The 22,238-nt window shown below is 45.4% G+C and overlaps 1 protein-coding gene across 1 annotated transcript in view; it reads left to right on the forward strand.

The window, feature by feature from the left end:
- The window catches only part of LOC147700359 (uncharacterized), a 50,239-nt gene extending 39,824 nt beyond the window's left edge, over positions 1 to 10,415 (forward strand). The window contains exon 5 of the mRNA XM_086935729.1: positions 5,510 to 10,415. Coding sequence (XP_086791855.1) covers positions 6,626 to 8,470 — 1,845 coding nt within the window. The 5' untranslated portion in view covers positions 5,510 to 6,625 and the 3' untranslated portion in view covers positions 8,471 to 10,415. The remainder of the gene's footprint in view (positions 1 to 5,509) is intronic.
- Positions 10,416 to 22,238: the final 11,823 nt, after the last annotated feature.

The following is a 22,238-nucleotide window of genomic DNA, read 5'->3' on the forward strand; positions in this document are numbered from 1 at the left end:
CTCCCGATCTTTAACCCTGGAAATAAAATCTTGGAGTTTGGGGAGGTACCCAGAAGGGAGGGACACAATGTGGTAGCCTCCCCTCTTAGGGACCTAAAGATTTGGGTAGCAAAGGGAAAACGATTGGTATCACAAGTGAAGCCTCTTCCGCTGACTCTGAACCCCTCACTGGAAGATGATAATAACCAGTGGAACTGGCTCCAAAGTGCCTTATCTACTAAATTTAAAGATGATCCAAGATTGTTTCAGCACCTTTAACACCCCACTAAATATTATCTCCTGGAATACCGCAGGGATTCACAGTAGCCCTGAGAAGTTTGAGTTGCTTTTCTCTCTAGGAGCAAATGTGATTTGCCTGCAGGAGACGTGGTGTATTGATATGCTGAAGGTTTCCAAGGATTACTATGTTCTGGAAGTTCCCGCCGTTCCCTCTAAGAAAGGCCATGCCAGGGGCGGGATTGCTTGCCTATTATCTAATAAAATACAGTGGAAATTTAGTCATTACATGGATCCTAGCAAATTGTTCCATGCTATAACCATTGACAATTTGTTTTATAATGGGATAAAATCCCCTGTGGTAATTTTGAATGTCTATATTCCTCCGGAAGAGTGTTTTAATGCGCTTTTAAAGCAGGTATTTCGTTATATTGACCTAATTAAAAATGTCCCATCCCCCCCGTTCATTCTGTTGGTAGGAGACCTGAATTGTAAAATATCTAATTTTAGCCTGAATTTATTTAGGAATAAACCTAAAGAAGAGGCGTATTTTGTTCCACAGGCACTCTTCCCTGATAAACTAGTGACAAATAAAAGAGGGAAGATCCTACTAAATGAATTAGAGGCCGTCGATGGACTGATATTAAATGGGAGATTTCCATCTGATGTGCCTGCAAAATTCACTCACAAGTCTCCGTTTGGGACCTCTATATTGGACTATGTTATCTCAGACTACGGTTTGTTTCCCCTTGTTCAGGATATTAAGATAATATCTACTCCGTTGAGCGACCATAGTATATTGCTTGTTACTCTCTCCTTACAGCCTTTGACAATGGCACCTTGGTCTTTTAAGGGTAGTGACGTCGCTTTTCATGCCACCTCGGGGAGGTGCTATTGGAATCCCAAGGCCATTAATGGGGTACAGGATTTTTTAGACGAGACCCTATTAGTTTTAAATACGTGGCATGGGAATGAAATAGCATACTTTGAAGAATTTGTTGGTAATATCACTTCTTATGCCAAAAAAAATTTCCGACCAAGAAATAGGGCAGCGGTCCCGAGTATACTGCATTGCCTGAATAAGGAAATAAACAAACTGGTTCGCAAACAATATCTTGATAGGGTTATCGATCGGGGTAAAGAAATATCAAGGTTAAAAAGAAAGAGAAGCAGAGTCCAATTAAAATTAAAAAAAGAAAGGGAGGATAATGCATGGATTGATTTGAGGGAATCGGTGGTCCATGGCAGGATTAGAGATTTTTGGACAATAATTGGTAAAGGGTGTGGGTCTAGACTTGGACCCTCGCCTATCCCTATAGCGGAAGAGGACTGGATATCTTATATTCAGGAACTCTATGCTGGGAATGGGTTTTCAAGTAATAATATTAACACCAGTGGTCGTTTAGGCAAAGATAATGACAATAGTGCTACTCCCTTGGGGCTCATTAACTACCCCGATGAGAAGGAAATCGAGATGGCGATAAGAAACATGCGGGCCTCTGGGGCAATGGGGCCCGATGAACTCCCCATGACGGTTCTGAATTCTGATCCTGTAAGGTGGAGTAAAATCCTGTTTCCCCTGTTTAAAGCATGCTTTATGACAAAAACAGTCCCTGATTCATGGAGGGGTAGTATCTTGGTCCCTATTTTTAAGAAGGGAGTTAGGGATAGCCCCAGTAATTATCGGCTTATTGCTCTCCTCGACTCCATCGGAAAAGTGTTCGCTAAATGTTTACTAAAAGCCCTCTCCGATTGGGTCGAGGAGAATAATATTCTGCCGCTAGAACAGACTGGATTCCGTAGGGACCACGGTACGTTAGACAACCTTACTGCCCTGCATGTGGTCACGGATAAGTATGTTCAGGTGAGAGGTGGGGTGGTGTATGCTGCCTTTATCGATTTCTCCACAGCGTTCGATAAAGTGGATCGTGGAACGCTGTGGAGAAAATTGTCAGCGCTTGGTCTGCCATCCCACCTATTGGAGCTGGTGCAGGCTCTACATACAGAGACCTGGTGCAGGGTGTTGATGGGAGGCGAAAGGGGTCTTTCAGATATAATTCCATCACTGAATGGCCTTAAGCAAGGTTGTTTGTTGGCCCCCCTTTTGTTTTCTCTGTATACGGTAGACCTACCTGCAGCCCTTTCCTCTAGTATAGGCATTGCCCCGGTGCTCGGGGGGTCCCCTATATTTTGCCTGATGTACGCCGACGATGTCCTCATTTTAGATTTATCCCCCAAAGGACTGGCAGATCGGCTAAATGCGCTCCATATGTTTGCGGTGGCGCATCAGATGAAGATCAACATCACTAAAAGTAAAGTTATGTGTATAGCTGGTAAGAAGAAGTGCCGCTCCGTTGATTTTGGTTGGTTTTTAGGAGGCCAAAAACTTGAGGTGGTAAAGTCCTATACTTTTTTGGGGAAAATTATCATGGCTAACTTGAGTGAGAAACTCCACATAGAACATTGCACACGCAAAGCTATTGCCCATGGCAAAGGTCTAAGCTCTCTTTACCATGCAACGGGGAAACGGCACTTTCCGATTTTATTGGAAGTGTACAGATCAAAAATCCCCGCTACAATACTGTATGGTATTGAACTTATCGATATGAAAAAGTGGGACTTTTGCCATAAGATAGAGGGTAAACTTCTAAGATCTCTCTCCTCCCTAAACAACGCGTGTCCCTTAGCGGCCTGCAGGCTGGATTTTGGACTCAGGAGTACCTGGGTACAGGGACTATCTGCCCTTGTTAGATGGGTGGCCTGCCTTGCAAGAGCTAAGGTAGGGACAATGAGAGCTATCCTCAAAAGTGAATTACTGGGTAATTTCAATGAGTTTTCTCAACTTGTGCGTAATTTTCGAAAAGCTGTAATCCTCCTCAAATTAGATGAATCTGCTTTGTTTTTGTATTCTTCTTTACAGTTAAAATTAGTCTTAAAAGCAGCTTCATGGGACTTGTGTTTCCAGACGGATAAAAAAGTAATTTGTGGAAAAAGAAAGGTAGAACATCTCCTTGATTCCTATCTGTGGAAACTCCCTCAGCCCTATGTAAGATGGAACCTACCACATGGTATCCGTAGATTTTGGTTTCTTTTACGCTATGATTTATTACCGTTAAACCGACTGTTATCTAAATGGAATGGCTCCTCTCCTCTGTGTAATTTTTGTAAAGTAAATATCCAGGACTGTATGCATGTGTTGCTGGTCTGCCCGGCGCTTCGTAAATTACGATGTAGATGGATAAAAGTAATCTGTTTGAATCTTGGCATTGTCACTTTGAACGATTTCCTGCTTGCACTTTATTCCCCCCCGAATGAAATGTTCTGTTCTTATATTTTTAACTTCTTTAAAGGGTTTTTAGCTATTTATTAATATGTCTATGGAGATGTACCTTGACTGTCCGATTTGTGTAGTTTTTTTGATTCATATGTCAGTTCCGTATTTATCTGTGGATATTTTTTTGTACTCTTCTTTGAGCAATGTAATGGTCGCGCTGAAACTGTTGTGTGTTATATCTTGTATATTTTATGTGGCCCTCTTTGAGAGCCAAAATCATAATAAATAAAATTGAATTGAATTGAATACAAGCATCAAATATAGTATTGAGTGGGTGATCTACCAAACCAACAAGTCATCAATTACAGCCTAAAAAAAGTGTAATAGTTCTAAATCAGTTACACAAATTGTTTAAAAGGGTACTCCAAAGAGAGACTGTCAGGTATAAAACTAGGCTATGTTGTGTTTCAGGAAGGCAACATTTCTTAGACATACATCACCTAAGACAGTATTTTGTATCATCTTCCCAGGTGCTCATTAAGTTTACGGTCATTTCCTGTGTGCTGCATGTGAATGTGTTCAGCAACATTCCAGTGACCAGCAGCTTTAAGCCACTTGCTGAGCCTGATCAGTCTAACCAGTGCATGGCTATTCTTCTCCTACCTGATGGCAGGGTAAAAACAGAAATTGTTGTCTCTTCAAACACCTTTCAATTAGTTTACTGTTATCTCACAGTAGAGTGCTAGCACTGAGCTGGACTGCAATATGTGGATAAAAATCTGCTCTGCGATTTCCATACCTGGTACAAACCTATCTCATGTAGCTACTTGGGAGCCGAGTATACTCTGTGTCATTTTAAATCTGGCACTTCCAGAATTTGTTTTAACTTGTGCATAAGTCTTGTTCAAGTCAGCTTCAGTTAGTCTTGCACATTTTACTTGGAACTGATAAGCAGATTTGGTTGCTTCCTGATTGATCTGTGCATCATATGTATCGCATCGAAATCTAATGGCTCCTCATATGGTTGACAGCAGTTTGTTTGAGATTGTGGACAGTGTTAAAAGAACTTAATTACTTACGGTAAGGTTGCAAACACTAAGAACTGCCCTCCCTCTAAACTGTTTGTGTTGAACCTAATAAACCCGCCATTATTTAACACATGACCATTCTCTATGCATGCAGCTGAAGCAGCAATACACTGAAATGTGGCAGACCCTCTAATCGCGCTTTGGGATCATATAGACATTGCTTGGCCGCTCTTTTTGTCAGTGAATTTACAGACATCATACACTTTGACATGCCACCCTATTCTCATTTTCCCTCAAGGATTCGTTTTTTGTCCTGAAAATGATTCAGTTGTGTTTTTATTTCCATTGTAGCATTATTATTTCCTAAGCTACGAACATGATGAAGTGAAATGTATTAATTAATTGTCTTGCTGTGGCATAGGACTTAAGCCACAACTCACTGACCAAGGGTGAGGTCAACACCATTATGTGGTGTTGCATATGTTACTATTCAAATGAATGTGGACTCTGGTACATATTTTTTTTAATGTTTTTTAGAGTTATATAGCGCAAATTATACCCGAAGATATCCGGTATCCGAGCGCTTTACAGGAGCACCAGTTTCGTTACAGATGGACATATTCATTTTTGGTAGGCATGGGTAGATTAAGTGATTTGCCCAGAATCGCAGGATGTTGAGCGTTGTTGCTGAGACTCGAACATGGTTCCCCAGCTTCGAGGTTGACCTCTCTAGCCGTAAGGCTACATCCTCTCCCCAAATTGGGCTGTTCTTATTTTCTTGCCGCATGATCAATGAATGCCGATTTCCATAAGAATGAATATTGTGGATAGTGGCACAGTGAGCTAAAAACATGTACTGCATAGCAGCCTAGAGTAATTACCGGTGGCTAAAATATATTCAAGTGTTAGATTTAAAAAGCAAATTTTAACATTTCTTCAGACACTTTGCTGCTTATAGTTTACGACATTACAGGTATTTTTGTATCCACAGAGCGGAGATTCCTGAACTTCCTGAAGAGTATTGAAGAAAACATGACAATACTGGAAAGCTATCTGACACTCGAGAAGAACCAGAAATGATGCCAAACAGTAATTCAAAATAGAACAACTCAGTAGGAGACAGAGAATCTCGTACATGAACAGACGTATCCTGCAGGGACATCAAGTGCAATCCGGCGGCATCAAGAGGCTGAGGGCATCTATGCTGCGGGTCACAAAACATCCAAATAAAGTAAAATCACAAAAATTACACTGCCAGAACACATCCAAAATATAAACATGCTAGATACCTCCCTTTATCTTAGATAATGATCAGGTAGTTATAAAAAGTGCTCGCCTCTCTAATATGACAATATCTATACTATGGTGTTATTCCATCATAATCGCTTTTTTGGCTGGACCTTACAATCCCTAGAAAGAGGTACACAAAACATTGGTATAGAAAACCTGAATCGTGAAGCAGACATCTGAAAGTTAAAAGAAAGAAGTGTTTGGCTACTTGCAATGCAGAACATTATTCTAGAGCATAACGACTTGGTATTGAGTTTTGTTCTTTGTGTGTATTTCATAAATATTGTCCAAGAAACAGACTATTTAGATATGCTGTGAGGTTTATTCTTTGCACACCTTCTAGAAAGTTTGTAACGCAGGTTGAAAACACAGCTCCTGATTGAAATATCATACATATGTTACCAGTCCTACAAGAACATATCTACTGCAAAAACCTAGTGAAGATTAAAATATAGTAAGTGATTCAGGAACCACAATGATCAGTCAGCAAACACATTAACATGATTTATGCCAAAATATAACCGACGCTTAGACTCTAAACCCCAAAGAAAACACCATACACACAACGTAAGACAAGCTTGGGCTTCTCATTACTGCAGTAGCATCACCAACCATGCACATAGGAACGCATGAGGATACATTGAATGTGGCAATAGGGTTCCTCGGCCATCTCAACTAAGAGTTCATTAACAAACAAAAACAAAAGAAATACCATAAAGGTTCTGTGTGTGTGAGAAGAGTTTTAATAACTTCTAATCCCTACACTGCCACCACTAACAGCCAAACAGAAAGCTTATTTAGGTTTAATGAATGTGAAATGGCTTATAATGAGTCATCGGCTCTGTGGGGCAAATATCAAACACATACAGTAGAACACACAGACACGGGCAGTGACAATGGAAAGAGCTTTACTCTCTCAGCAAACCTTAAGATCCATGAACAAATGCACACAGAAAAACTCTACACCTGTGGTGAATGTGGAAAGAGCTTTACTTTCTCAGGAAAACTAAAGATCCATCAGCAATCACACACTGGGGAAAAAGCATATCCTTGCAGGGAATGTAGCAAACACTTTACTGATTTATTAAAACTAAATGTCCATCAGGGAAAGCAAATAGGGGTAAAACCATACACATGCAGTGAATGTGAAAAAGGCTTTACTAAAGCATTTGATCTAACCATTCATCTGCGACAGCATACAGGAGAAAAACCTTACACATGCCAAGAATGTGGAAAGAGTTTTAGTACATCTGCAAATTTAAAGAGCCACCACCTAACACATACAGAAGAAAAACCTTATACTTGCAGCGAATGTGGAAAGAGCTTTACTCATTTATCAACTGTAAAGAGTCACCAGCGTATGCATACAGGGGAAACACCTTACACTTGTAGTGAATGTGGAAAGAACTTTAGGGAAGCTAAGCAACTAAAGAGACACCATCTGACACACACAGGGAAAAAAACATACACGTGCTGTGAATGTGGAAAGAACTTTAGTAGATTTGCGACTCTAAAGAGACACCATCTGACACACACGGGGGAAAAACTATACACATGCGGGGAATGTGGAAAGAGCTTTAGTAGATCTACATATCTAAAGAGACACCATCTAACACACACAGGGGAAAAGGCACACACAGGGGAAAAGCTATACACATGCCAAGAATGTGGAAAGAGCTTTAGTACATCCTCAAATCTAAAGAGCCACCACCTAACACATACAGGAGAAAAGTCATGCACTTGCAGCGAATGTGGAAAGAGCTTTGCTTTATTATCAAGTTTAAAGAAACACCAGTGTATGCACACAGGGGAAAAACCTTACACTTGCAGCGAATGTGGAAAGAGCTTTACTCGTTTATCAACTTTAAAGGAACACCAGCGTATGCATACAGGGGAAACACCTTACACTTGTAGTGAATGTGGAAAAAGCTTTAGGGAATCTACGAAACTAAAGAGACACCATCTGACACACACGGGGGAAAAACCATACAGGTGCAGTGAATGTGGAAAGAGCTTTATTTGTGCATCAGACTTAACCATCCATCTGCGCAGGCATACAGGAGAAAAACCATACACATGCAGTGAATGTGGAAAGAGCTTTGGCATATCTGCGACTCTAAAGAGACACCAGCTGACACACACGGGGGAAAAACCATACACGTGCAGTGAGTGTGGAAAGAGCTTTATTCGTGCATCAGCACTAACCATCCATCTGCGCGGGCATACAGGAGAAAAACCATACACATGCAGTGAATGTGGAAAGAGCTTTAGTACATCTACGTATCTAAAGAGCCACCATCTGACACACACGGGGGAAAAACCACACACATGCGTTGAATGTGGAAAGAGCTTTACTCAAGCATCACACCTAGCAATTCATCTGCAATGGCATACAGGAGAAAAAGCATACACATGCAGTGAATGTGGAAAGGGCTTTGTTTGCGCATCAGCACTAACCATCCATCTGCGCAGGCATACAGGAGAAAAGCCATACACATGTAGTGAATGTGGAAAGGGCTTTTCTGATGCAAGAGACCTAACCATCCATCTGCGACGGCATACAGGAGAAAAACCATATACTTGCAGTAAATGTGGAAAGAGCTTTACTCAAGCTGGGCACCTAAGGACCCATGTGCGGAAGCATACAGGAGAAAAGCCATAGTAGAGTAGAGTGAATGTGGAAAGAGCTTTAGTATCTCTACACTTCTAAAGAGCCACCAGCGAACACACACAGGGGAAAAACCATACACATGCAGTGAATGTGGAATGAGCTTTGCTCATTTATCAACTTTAAAGATCCACCAGCACATGCATACAGGAAAAAACATACACATGAATGAATGTGGAAATTCCTTCACATAAGCATCAATCCTAAGCATCCATCTGCAAATGCATGTAGCAGAAAAACCATACAATTGCAGTGAATGTGGAAAAAGCTTCAGTAAATCCACACATCCAAAGCGCCACCATCCAACACACAGGGGGGACTTTAATCAGAGCATCAGTTCTAACTATCCTTCTGCAATGGCATTCAGAAGAAAAAACATGCAAATGCAATAAATGTTGAAAGACGTTCGGAAAATCCGTTCAACTAAAGGGTCAGCAGCTAACACACAATTGAGAAACAGACACACATGCAGTGTATGTGGAAAGAGATTTGCTCAAGCATCAGTCCTAACCATCCAGCTGTGAAGGCATACAGAAGACAAATCATACAAATGCAGTGAAGGTGGAATGGGCTTTGCACCTAACATACCTAAAATGTACCTGCAATCACACATAGGAGAAACAACATAAAATATCTAGGCTGTTTCAGTTGTTCATAAACCGTAAGACATCTCCAGCAGATGTAAATAAGGGAATGGCTTTTATGATTTATTATGCATAGTGGTTAATTAGTGAACACAAAAAAGAGGAAGTAGCTTCTGGAGGTATGTGAAAAGGGCTTCCATGCTTTTTTGCAGCATGTGTGCTTGTGTAAATATACACACAGGAAAACTCATTCACAAGGATCAAATACGATGTGTTTTGTTTTTTCCCGGAGTTTTATATAGAGTGAACTTGACCTGAATTTTTCACAGCGCTTTACATGAGCACCAGTTGAGTTACATGAGGACACATTCATTTTTGTTAGGCATGAGGGGATTAACCCCTTTGCCACGGGGCTAATTCCCCAGTGGCGCTGGGGGGAGGGGGGCCGCGCTCATCGCTGCGTTGCTGATGACGAGCTCGGCTCGTCATGCAGCACGGTGGCGCTGTGCTGATGACGAGCTGAGCTCGTCATGACCACGCCTGTTCCAATGGAACGCCTAGAAATGCAGGGGAATCAGCCCCGTGTGGGCGTTCCATAACCGTCATGATGAACTCAGCTCAACATCAGCACAGCGCCACGTGCTGCCTGACGAGCTGAGCTCGTCATGGGCACCCAAGAGGTTAAGTGATTTGCCCAGAATCACAGGATGTTGAGCGTCGTTGCCGAGCCTCAAACCCGGTTTCTCAGATTTGAGTCGACTGCCCTAGCCGTTAGGCCACATCCTCTCCCCAAAGAGGGAGGCTATTATGAAATTATAAGTCGTTTCAGCAACACATCCAAGAAAATAATTTTGGCTACAGTAAACATGGGAGGGATTCTTTCACCTTTCAGCATGCAGAGTTACAAGGTTTATGAAGAAACCATGTCTAGACATTGCGAATGTCAGGTAATATTCAATTACTGTGCTTCTAGCTTTGGAAAAACACAATAATATGTTGAAACTACCCTCCCACTGTGAAAGTTGCCTTGTGCATGCTGTAAGAAGAGATGACTCTTTAATCTGATTACTCTGTATGTTGGGAGCCTTACATTTTGTTGACCATGGGGCACATTAGTTCAATGTACATTTTCATCATGGGGTAGTGATGATGTTATAAACAACAACGCCAAAGGCCATGTGGTTCGTATATATGAGCAGATCCCTTAGATTGGAATGTAGGGTCATGTCATAAATGTTATTCAGTTTGTATTTTTTATATTCTATATTTTATATTTACATAACATGATTATTTTATGGCAGTTGGGTTGAATAGTTTTATTGTTTTTAAAATGCCATTGTTTATTAAAAACTGCAAGTGAAGTCTGTATAAACATGAATTTTTATCATTGGAATATTGAATCAACAAAACGCAACAGTAAAGCGCTGCACTCTGGTTTGAAGCTATTCACTTGCTGATGAAATCCATGTTTCATTCCCCGGCGAGGCCCTACATGATCAGGTTTATTGCACTGAGCTACATGAAGTCATTGTTGAATACTTTGCTTTACATATGGGCATGGTGTTGACTCTCTGGGAGGCCTTTAAGGGTAACATCCATGGTATCTGCATATCTAAACATGCGGGTATTCTCCAAGATATATAACCGGATCTAATCTGAGCTTCGAGACATCGACCGAGCTGACTCCCGACTGGGCTGCCACCCTCAGTTACATAGACACTCAGTCCTAATGACCAAATATTGTGATCTGGCAGACCGAGAGATAGCATGAATACCATGTCCTAATAATCTTAGTGGGTATGTCCCAGAACTCCATGCCACCACTGGGTCTAGCGTTCCTAACAATGAGGGCATATTGACTGGATTCAGGCACTATTATGAGCCCTTGTATACCTCCCGCTCTTTGGACATGGAGTTTGGTTACAGCCTATCTTGCTGAGGTTGGGATGGTGTGGGTGACTAATGACCAGCACTGCTTTCTAGCTGAACCCATAACGTGTGAGGAAATTATACAGGCAATAGATGCCTTGGACAGTTCCAAAGCCCCGGGGCTTGATGGCCTTACTGGAGCATTTTTGAAAGCTTGCAAACATCAAATAGCCTCACATTGCTTTGCTATCTACATGGAGTCCCTGGACACAGGCCCCCTACCACCCACACTGCCCGAGGCGGTGCTCACGTTTCTCCTGAATCCTGGCAGGAATCCCCAATTATGCTCCACCTACTGCCCACTTTCCCCCCTCAACCTAGCCAATATAATGTTAGCCAAAGTCATCACCATGAGAATGTCATTCCTTATGGAGCAGATTGTCCCCCGTTGCCTCAACTCCCTCAATTTGAGGACTATATCCGCTGTATTGAACAGGCTCTCTCAAACTGTTTCTGTGGCGGTGGCCATGTTAGATGCCTCATTTGAGGGGCCTTTACTGAGAGCCACGCTGACAAAGCTAGGTCTCCCCCGCAGTTTCAACTTCCCTTCCCTAGTTATGCTCCTCTATTCCAACCCAGTGGCATGCCTTAGTGAGTGGTTCCCTCACTGACACCTTCCCTATCACTAGATGGACCATGCAAGATTGCCTCCTCTCCTATTTATCATTTCACAGGACCCATTAGTTCTGCACCTCTAGGAACGGCACATGCACCTTGGCCATCAACTCACACATGGCCCCCATTTACTTCTACTGTATGCAGATGGCATACTGCTGTTTGTCCGTTGTCCATCTGATAACCTCCTCCCTCTAAGGCAAGGGTCTTCAATCTGTGGGGCACGACCCCCAGGAGGGGCGTGGAGTCCTAGAAAGGAGGTCGCGCATTCCAGTCGGACTTCCACCTTTAACTGCCTGAATCTGGAATCCAAAGCGTTTGCTCTTTGTTTTGGATTCCGAATAGTGGCATCTTCGGGCACACTCTGATTGGAGGACATCGTGAAAGTATGCAGCGTCATCGGTGATTGTCCTCCAATCAGAGAAATTGAAGATTAAACTCCAGGAAATGCCTTTTCGAGCTTCTTCTTCGTGGCTGCAGTTGAAATACGATCTTGTGGCTGTTTGCTGGTTTCTACGGCAACCGGAAATTTGACTGGTTTCTCTACTCTGTACCAACGAAAACTGCTACCACGCAACACCAGTGAGGACAGTAAACTAACCCAATCAGTCTACAGAAATATAAATAGACATTAAAAAATGCAGGGCGAATTCAGTATTTACATCAGCGCCTTCGTTAAGTTCCCGCCTCCCGCCCCTGCTCCCTTCGGTGTCAGTGAAGCCGAGCAGAGATGAAGTGTTTGTTCTCTGGGGGCGCCTGTCAGTCATTTCTAATTAGGTTTACGTAGTCAGAAGTAGTAGATTAAGGGAGATGTTACTGTAAATCCAAGCAGAAATGTGAGGCACGAAGTGACCGCAGGGAATGAGCTCACACTTGGATTGCTTGAGAGATCGTTAAGGGGGCATGTTGCTAGAACCAGTGGAAAAATAAGTGATATTGTTCTTTTCAGAGCTGAAAATAGTTCCCTTGCACTCTCACTCCTCTCTCACACAGTTAATCTCATCCCTATCACTCCCCTCACACTCACTCATGTCATTCACCTGGGTCTCACTCACAATCATCTTTTCCTAGTACAGAAAGTAACGAGTAACCTGTCATCATGGATTGAAGAGCATGTGAGGAGCTGTACTAAGATTCCCCCTCACCAACCAAAACCCTGTTGTCTCCAGCTGACCACGTTGTACAGAGCCACCATTGGCACACAGTTACCATTGTGACAGGAACATGGTGTGCGTGTGGTATTATGCATGTGTGTCTCTGGGACTCGGAGTGGTGCACACTTCTCCGCATCCATTGGGATCATGGATCTAGCCTTCTAGAATCGGTCTCATGCCAGGACGTTACAGAAAGGAAAGTTGCACCTGCAAACCAGAAGGAGGGGACAATGGTGTGTCCCAGAAAAAAGTGGGCCATCTGCAGGAACTCACTAGGCTGCCTCTGCCCAACCTCCTCCACCATTCCCTGGCTTTTTACCCCTCAGACCCACACACAAGCATGCACGCACGCGCGCACACACATTCTTTACTCCATAAATTCATGCCCACCCTTTCCCCGCTGCTGCTTTTGGGATTCCTCTGCTACAGTAAGTCAGACAACAAATAGCAAGAGGTTGGAATAGTGAATGCAGGTTGAAGAGCATTTCTCATAGGTTCAGCCAGGTGCCTGCTGACTTGCCTTGGCTCTGCTTTCAGACTTTTTACACTTTGCTTGATATCACCAAAAACTCTACACTGTGTTTTATGACTATTTAAACATTCTCTAAATATGTTATTAGTACATGGGTCGATGCTGTGTTTCTGTGTTAAAGTACAATTTTCACACATTCCCATTCTCTTCCATTCTCTGCTCGAAACCTCATCTCTCCTTCCACACGTCTTTGTCTTATATTCTCATTTCTTTTCTTTCACTCTTGTCCTGCTGCCGACGTCCCCCATATAATGTTGTAAAATGTGCAGCTTCCACCATAGTAAGCCCTGGTGGTCCCTTCGCTGTATTTTTGTTTAGAAGATTATCCATGGCAGGGAGGTGGGGGGTGTATTCTGCCCTTACCTCCTTGCCGGACTTCCTGTATCTCTTCCTATATTCTCTACCTTAATTTCCTTCAGGTGGCTTCACTTCCGGTTTTGTTTTCTCTACACCTGTCCTCGCACTGCCATCCTGTCCAGGGCAGGCATGACTCTCTGTTTCGTTATATTAGTGCATTTCCCACCATCAGGATCATGTGGATCCTTCTCACCCCTCCAGTGGTCCAGACCTAGCTCTGTTTTAGACAAGGTCTCCCCCTGTTGTGAGTAAGGGGTGTCTCTCCCACACTGGGGCTCTTAGGTGAGTCCTGCCCTCTGACCCCTCCAGTGGGTCTGCCAGGGCCTGGCTCTCTATTCCACAAGGTCTCCCGCTGGTGTCTTCCACACCGAGGATGTCTCGGTGGGTCCTGCCCTCTCACCCTCCATCTGGCATGGCAAGGCCCGGTTCTCTGTGCCACAAGGTCTCCCTCTGTTGTGAGTAAGGAGTGTCTCTCCCACACTGGGGCTCTCTTGGGTGGGTGCTGCCCTCTCACCCCTCCAGTGGGTCTGCCAGGGCCCGGCTTTCTGTTCCATAAGGTCTCCCTCTGGTGTAATGAGTGTCTCTCCCACACTGGGGATCTCTTGGGTGGGTCTTGCCCTCTCTGTTCCATAAGTTCTCCCTCTGGTGTAAGGAGTGTCTCTCCCACACTGGGGATCTCTTGGGTGGGTCTTGCCCGCTCACCCCTCCAGTGGGACTGCCATTCCACAAGGTCTCCCGCTGGTGTCTTCCACACCGAGGATGTCTCGGTGGGTCCTGCCCTCTCACCCTCCATCTGGCATGGCAAGGCCCGGTTCTCTGTGCCACAAGGTCTCCCTCTGTTGTGAGTAAGGAGTGTCTCTCCCACACTGGGGCTCTCTTGGGTGGGTGCTGCCCTCTCACCCCTCCAGTGGGTCTGCCAGGGCCCGGCTTTCTGTTCCATAAGGTCTCCCTCTGGTGTAATGAGTGTCTCTCCCACACTGGGGATCTCTTGGGTGGGTCTTGCCCTCTCTGTTCCATAAGTTCTCCCTCTGGTGTAAGGAGTGTCTCTCCCACACTGGGGATCTCTTGGGTGGGTCTTGCCCGCTCACCCCTCCAGTGGGACTGCCATTCCACAAGGTCTCCCCTTCTATTATTATCCAACATGTTAACCAGGAAAACTATGTTTTTGACTTTAATGGCTTTCTGAACAAGAACAAGTGGATTAAACACTTTTTTAAATTTGCCTCAAACTTCATGTAAAACCTGGTCTCTCTCTAGACAGGAACACTGTTTCCTGTACTGCCTGTTTATTTGAACAAAGTATTGCTTTCTGGGAATTGTAGTTCCCCAATGTTTAAGATCAGTTGGATTGCTGCACCTGATGATAATTTGTAAAAATGAAAGCCTGAAAGTGGATGCATGGACACTCTTTTACTAATATTTTGTAAGGGCGCTTGCACGCTGAAAGGCTACACAAAAGTTAGTGTCAATCTACTTACTTTTTAGAGGCCTGTATGCTTTATTGCGTAGTGTTATGCACCCGCCAATGCATACTTTAGTAAATAAATACCATGGTGTTTGGCCTTCATTCTGAGATCTAGATCCATAGTGACCTGGTAGCATAGTGTAATTTAGCATCCCTATGCAAACTAGGGTTCTTGCGGCACTCTAAGGCTGGCTTCAGAGCCTGGCCTCTTAGTAAAGAGGGATGCAACGTGGTTCTCTGGAGAAGGTAAGGTGTGACCCTGAAGAGACAGGAACTGGGTTGTCCATGAGGCTTAAGCAGGTGGTGCTTTGTGTCCAAATTTTTATTGATGGGGCAGAACGAAACCTGGGGGAGAGCCAGAAGTAGTGGTGGTTGGCATGGACCCTCAGAAACAGATAGATACTGCATTGTCTTTGGTTGTCTTGTGGGCTGTGACCCAGGTCCTGATCTCTGAGGGTACCAAACCTGAGACAGAGAAAGTAAGGACTAGGAGGTAGGTTTCACCTGCAGCAGTGAGGCTAAAGGAAGGTAGTAGGAGAGTGGGCCATGCTTAAAAAGAATTGCTGAGAAACATTTTCTACTCAAACCAGTCTCTTGCTGTCTGTATTTATCAATATTTATTGTTTGGCCATCTTCTTCGGGGAGCCCTAATTATGAGGAGTACTAAGTTCTAGAAATTTTTGGAAGGGGGGTCCTCATGCCTGAAAAATTTGACAGGGGGGTTCGGCATCCAAAAGATTGAAGACCTCTGCTCTAAGGTGTGAAATCCTATGTTTGGGATCTTTTCGGCCTCCACATTAACTGGGCTAAATATGAGCTCTCCCCATTAACCAAGAGCACCCACCTTATGGCTGTTAAATTCCCTTTAACTTGAAACACAGACTCCACCAAATATTTAGGCATACGCCTACATAGAGACATGCTGACAACGCCCGCTCTGAGAGTGCCTCCTAAATGAACCGTGTTGTACTGCAACAGCTCCTTAGCACCCTGCGCTCAAACATTCCCACCTAATCCCCTCACTCCAGAACACATGTGGAGAAGTGTGGCTCACTGGTTAGAGGAGGCGTACCCTGAAGCAGAGGTCAGACCCGGGACCAGGGTTCAATTCCCGACGCGGCAGGGTCTTGAGCCCAATTGTCCACGGACTCGATAATTCTCGCTTCTGTGCCCACTCTAATCACGGGTTCACACTCTGCAACTCTGGGCATTAAGCTTGCTTAATCTCCACACCGGCCCCCCTGCGGTGGGATGCCTGGCTTTCACCTTGGGGATGCCCAGTACCGGTTATCTCACAGGGATAAGCCAGGACGGGTTCCCAATGGAAGCGCCGAGATGCCCTAGGGTAAGTCGAGCGCTATATAAGAACACACATACATACATACATACATATATACATACATACACTTTTCCTCTACTAACACTCATCACATGTGACACTAATGGAGATCGACTCCTCTCTAGGCTGTATCTCGCCTACGTGGTCTTGAAACCTAATTCCACCAGGCACCTTAGGGAGGCCTGGAGTACTGACTTGGGCTATCTACCTCCTGACAAAATTTGGTCTCAGTGTTGCTTCCAAACAAAACTCGTCTTTGTCAACCATAAACATAAGCTTCTACACTTTAAGTTCCTACATCGTGTATACGTCACCCCCACAGATATTGCATGGTTTGTTCCTACATGCTCGACCCACTGTCCCAAATGCCACGTCCCAGACACCAACTTTGCACATTTAATCTGGTTGTGCCCCCACATAGGCTGATACTGGGCCACTATTGTCGCCCTCATTTCTACTATGCCAGAATCCACAGTCGCGCGTGACCCATTGATAGCAGTGCTAGGTCACACACATGACATCCCCCATTTCCACTTGCAGATTAACCACTGTGTCACTACTACTTGCTAAACTGGAGCTTGCTTTACATTGGAGCACATACTCTTCATGGCTCAAAAGCATGACACACTGTGGCACAATTAGTAAAGACTATGCACAGCTGCAGCCTCTTACTTCTAGGCCTAAGTATACTTGGCAACCTTCGAGAGCTGGGCAGCTTGTACCCTTTGAAAGTGGTGGGGCGAGTGAAGTGCCCCACCACTTCACAAAAAAACAAAATAAACTCCCCTTCCTCCAAAAGCTCATAATCAAATACCTATGGCCTCCAAAACCCCCAAATAACCCCTGCCCCAAAGTTACAATAAACCACACTAGAATAACATTTTCAATAATAAAATAAATCGTACTTGCCCACGGAGGCACACCCTCCTCGGTGTTCCACTTCTAAATCTGCAATTGAGTTCCTCTAACCAATTCAGACAACTATTCAAATGAGATAGTGCTGGCTTCACTCACTAATGACCAGAGTGAAGAGTTAGTATGTCCCAAATCAGAAGAAGAAATAATCACCACAGTCTGTAGCATGGCGAGCGGTAAAGCATCTGGCAGCGATGGTTTGCAGGTCTGCTTTTACAGAGTTCGCAACACTTATATCCCATCATTTTACTAATGTTTACCTAGAAGCATTCGAAAGAAGTTATCTTCCTAATAAACACCAACAATAAAATCCTGGCAAAATTATTTCCAGCCACTTGCTCCCACTCATGGCCAATATTGTACTTCTGAAACAGTTGGGGTTCGTACTGGGGTTTTCCGCCACTTTTAAAATGTGTACTGTTTTAAATCTTCTACACCAACTAAATGCACAGACATGCACCGCTGCAGTGCTGTTAGATGGTGTCAAAGCATTTGACTCTCTAGAATGGCCATACTTATTTCAAACCCAGTCCACCTGGCATGAGTTGACCATCACCTGGATTAGACTACTTCAGCTGTTCGCAGGGGTTTCCCCGGTCTCGAGCACCTACCCAAGCCTTCTCTCATAATTGAAGCCATTTGGATAGGCTGCTGGATAAAGAAACGCCCATGCACCCTCACAGCACACAAGAGCTGTGAATGACAGCGCTAGGGTGGCGGGACTAAAATAAAATCAGGCCAATCACCATTCAGGCTTAGATGCGAGCAGAAGGTTGAGCAGCCTTATTTTTTTATTTTTTTTGTTTAAAACTTTTTATTAATTTTGTTTTCTTAGTTTCATACAACATACTCAGTGCGTCGGCGCCCTGTGGGGCAACAACAAGGTAAACAGTTTAGCATACAATCCGTTTATAATAGAAAAGCTGTCCGATGAGTTATTGGTAATAGTTCATGGAGGATTGTCCTTGCAATGACTGCAGCATTATCGTGTCAGGCATTGCGATGGACCACCTCATAGCCCTCTTAGCTGTGGTGCAACATTTAGTCAAACTGTGGGGATAGGGTACAACAAAATGAGGGCAAGGGAACCAAAGGAGGGATGCGATAGTTGCCAGAAACCCCCTGCCATATGTGCTATGAAAAAAAGGGGGGGTGGAACGGCCATGCTAGAGCCGACCGACAGAAACTCCATGAAGTGAAATCATGTTAGTATGTGCGGCCAGTTCTGTGTGCATGTACTACCAATTGCTAAGCACTGGGCTCCTCATCTTGCTCCCTGCCTTGGGCCCCCCCCTTCATGACCTTATCCATTCCCTGCAAACTTGACACCATAGCATCCCAGTGGTGTGCCAACGGGACCTTACGGATCCCAAGCAAGTCATCCCGGCATAATGCAACCCCCTCCGCCCTGGTCCAATTAAGTAAGGAGCGTAGCCAGGCTATGGCTTGAGGAGCTGTTGGGGACTTCCACCCTTTGGTGATTAGGCGTTTAGCCACTATAAACCCCAGATCAAGGAACTGGGTGCCTGCTCTGTGCTTCTTACTCCTACTAAACAAATGCAGTATGTGTGCCTCCCAGAGAAGGGAGATGGCTCGGGAGGTGCAGGTAGCTATTGTACATGTCACATTGGCCCGGTATTCATGCAAGTCAGGGCAACCTCACTAAGCAGCACCTAGGGCAATCTGCATCTGATCTGGCAAAACACTTATTGATTTGGGCTGGGACAAGGTATGCTCAGTGCAATATAAAAAATTGGATTTGTTTAAAGCGCTGATTGCATGGAATCGATGTCGGTCCACACCGAACAACAAACCATTCCGTGTCTAAAAATACTTTCCCCAGAGCCTCCTCCCAATGTTACTTCGGGGGGGGGGGGGGGGGGGTGAAGTTGATTTCTATGTGCTGGAGGAGTGAGGATGCAAACCAACAAGCCAAGTGCCCCCCATTTCCCATCATATGTAGGTACTGTATCATGCCGCATGGGCAGTTCCTGAGCGACACTACACCACCTAGAAGCCAGCTAGGCTATAATCGCCCAATGTAAGAAGAACTGCCCCGGGTACATGTTCTCCTCCAACATGAGTTCCTAGTAAGGAATGAGGGAACCATCCCGGTAAAGGTTTCCCAGTTCCTGAATACCTTCTGTGTCCCAGAGACGCAATTCAGTTGCTGTAGTGTTTATGTCACCTTGTGCTGTACCCAATAATGGGATGGCGGGGGCATCTGGTATGAGAGCCCTGGTGAGGAAGAGGTTCCTACGGAAACACTTGAAAGCTATAGTGGGTAGAAGTGCATCTAAAGGCCTAGACTTTGTGCATGGGGGAAAGATTTGTAATAATGTTTGGTACAGGATTGGAGGTTGCAGTAAGGCTGTGTCTGCCAGATACTGGGATGATAGCCGCTACCCCTCCCTGGTCTGTGAATAAATAAAGTTTCCTCATAGATACTCTGCGCCTGGACGTTCCCCATATAAAGTCCCTTATTATCTCTTCCCATTTGCTAAAAGAGCAGGCAAATGATAATAGGTAGGATCGTGAAATAGTAGAGGAGACGAGGGAGAGCTAACAATTTTAGAAGGGCTCCCCTGCCCGAGATTGCCAGTGGGAAGTTCATTTGTGATTGGATAGCTGTAGTAGCTCTGCCTACGTTCCCCTCAAACAGATCCTTCCTAGACCAGTATATGCGCACACCTAGGTATCTAAGGGGTCAGTGCACCACGTCATAAGCACGCCTCCCATGGAATACCCTGGGTCAGGAGTCATCTGCAGAAACAGAGAAAGAATAGATTGTGCTGCATTAACCCGCAGGCCCGAAGCCTTGGCAAAGAGTGATAGAGTCTGATCAACAGAGGGTGGGATGTCATGGAGGTCTCATACGTACATCAATAAGTCATCTTCATTTACCGAAATAACGTGCGACCCGTCCCCCAGTGTAACTCCCATGTCCACGTGCGTGCGGATGTGCGCCACCAGTGGTTGCACCGCCAGTGCGAAAAGAAGGGGGGGCAGCGAGGATCCCTGTCTAGTTCTGCACCTTACCTGGATGGGATCTGATAAGTAGTGGCCCGTCTGCACCTCGACGGATGGATGCATATACAGCAGGTGAACCATACTGAGGCAATAAGACCCTATACCGTACCGTGCTAGGGAGGCGAAAAGGAAATTCCAGTCAAGCGAATCAAATGCCTTCTCAAGGTCTAACACCAGGCAACCCAATCGAGGCCATTTGAGGGGGCGTACTCGGCTACCCGAAAGTACCAGCGAATTTTTAGAGCCGTGTTTCGTTGAGGGATGAACCCGTTCTGATCAGGGTGGACCAAGGCGGAATAAGGCACACCACGCGGTTAGCTAAAACTTTGGCCAAACATTAATAGTAGACGTTTAGTATTGCTATCCGTCTATGTGATCTGGGGGAGGTTGGATCTTTCCTGGCTTCAAAAGGGAAATCGCGTTAGCTGCGCACATCGCGGGTTGTAAAGCCTGGTCATTAATTGCCGAGGCATACAAGGAGTGCAAACGAGGCACCAGAGTCTCTGCGTAGTTTTAAAAAATTCAGTGGGAAGCCCGTCGGGTCCCGGCGTCTTTTCAGATGCCAGGGACTGCACTGCTTCCTAAATTTTGTCTACTGTCAGGGGGTGGGGCCAGAGTGAGCAAGTGGTCAAGCGTCGGTGTGGGCAGTTCCACAGTGGAGAGGAATGACTCAATGTGAGGGCCATTCCCAGTCAGCCGAGCCGAATATAACCCGGTGTAGTGCGCTGTCATTGCTGCATGAATGTCTCTCTGTGTACAGCTCCTAAGGCCCAGTGCGTCCACTAGGAGCTGTATGGGGTGTTAGGGGTGTTCTTGTCTGATTAGGTAAGCCAGCACCTTGCCCGCCCTATCCGCTGTAGTGTGAGACCGATCCGAATGCGCCATGAAATTATGACATCGTAGTTTTTCTAATAGAGCTTCCCGCTCAGCATGGGCGTCATCAAGTTGCTTTTGCCTATCAGGCTGATCGATAGCTTGCGCTTCCAACCGCCTCCTTGTCACCACTTTAAAAAACTCCCATTCCGTCAATACCGAGTCCACAGAGTCTGCTTTAAGATCAAAGTATCCAATCAAAGCAGACTCCAGAGCGCTCCGGAACTCCGGGTCCTCCAGTGCTGCCGTCTGTAGATGCCAAGCTGGAACCAGGCGTGCCTTGGCATCCCACTCCAAGTTCATTATTTGTGGATTGTGATCGGAGTGCGTCCAACCCAAATATTCCACCAGCATAGAGTCCAACTTGGCTGCGATGTCCGACTGGCTTGGCCCGATGTATGCTCCAGAAGCTTTGGGAGCCCCTTTGAGCAGGCCCCGGGGCGGGGCATCATGGCCGCTGTTGGAAAGAAGGCGTCCCATGACTATCTGCTAAGCGCTCGGCATATGGGGCGGTATGTGAGTGACTTCCATCCGTGGACTCCGAAGCTTCTCCACTGCTCCCCCAACTCTTCAGAGTAGTGCCCCACCACATAGGCTAGCCAGATCATGAAAGAGACGTCGCTGTTCAGGAAGCACACTGGAGCCTTTCAATTTCGAACACTGCTGCGGTCCCATTAGACCAGTACAGGAAGGATCGAGCAAGGAGGTACTTGCCCATTATCGGCCCCTTACTCCCTCATCTCAGCTAGTGGCCCCGGCTGCAGGCAAGGAACCCTGTGTGGTCACACAAGGCCAGGGGCAGCATAGGCCCACACTGACCTCTGCACTGTTCTCCTCACTGCGTTGCCCAGGCTTTCACCTACTGCCGTGCCCTTTAACACCAGGGGGGGACTAGGCCAGACCAGCCCCCTGACCACCCTGCCTCAGCTTGCCGCCCCCGCCGCAAGCAAGGATCCCTACATGGTCACA

The sequence above is a fragment of the Lissotriton vulgaris genome, chromosome 8 (assembly GCF_964263255.1).
Source record: "Lissotriton vulgaris chromosome 8, aLisVul1.2, whole genome shotgun sequence".
In the NCBI taxonomy this organism is placed as follows: domain Eukaryota; kingdom Metazoa; phylum Chordata; class Amphibia; order Caudata; family Salamandridae; genus Lissotriton; species Lissotriton vulgaris.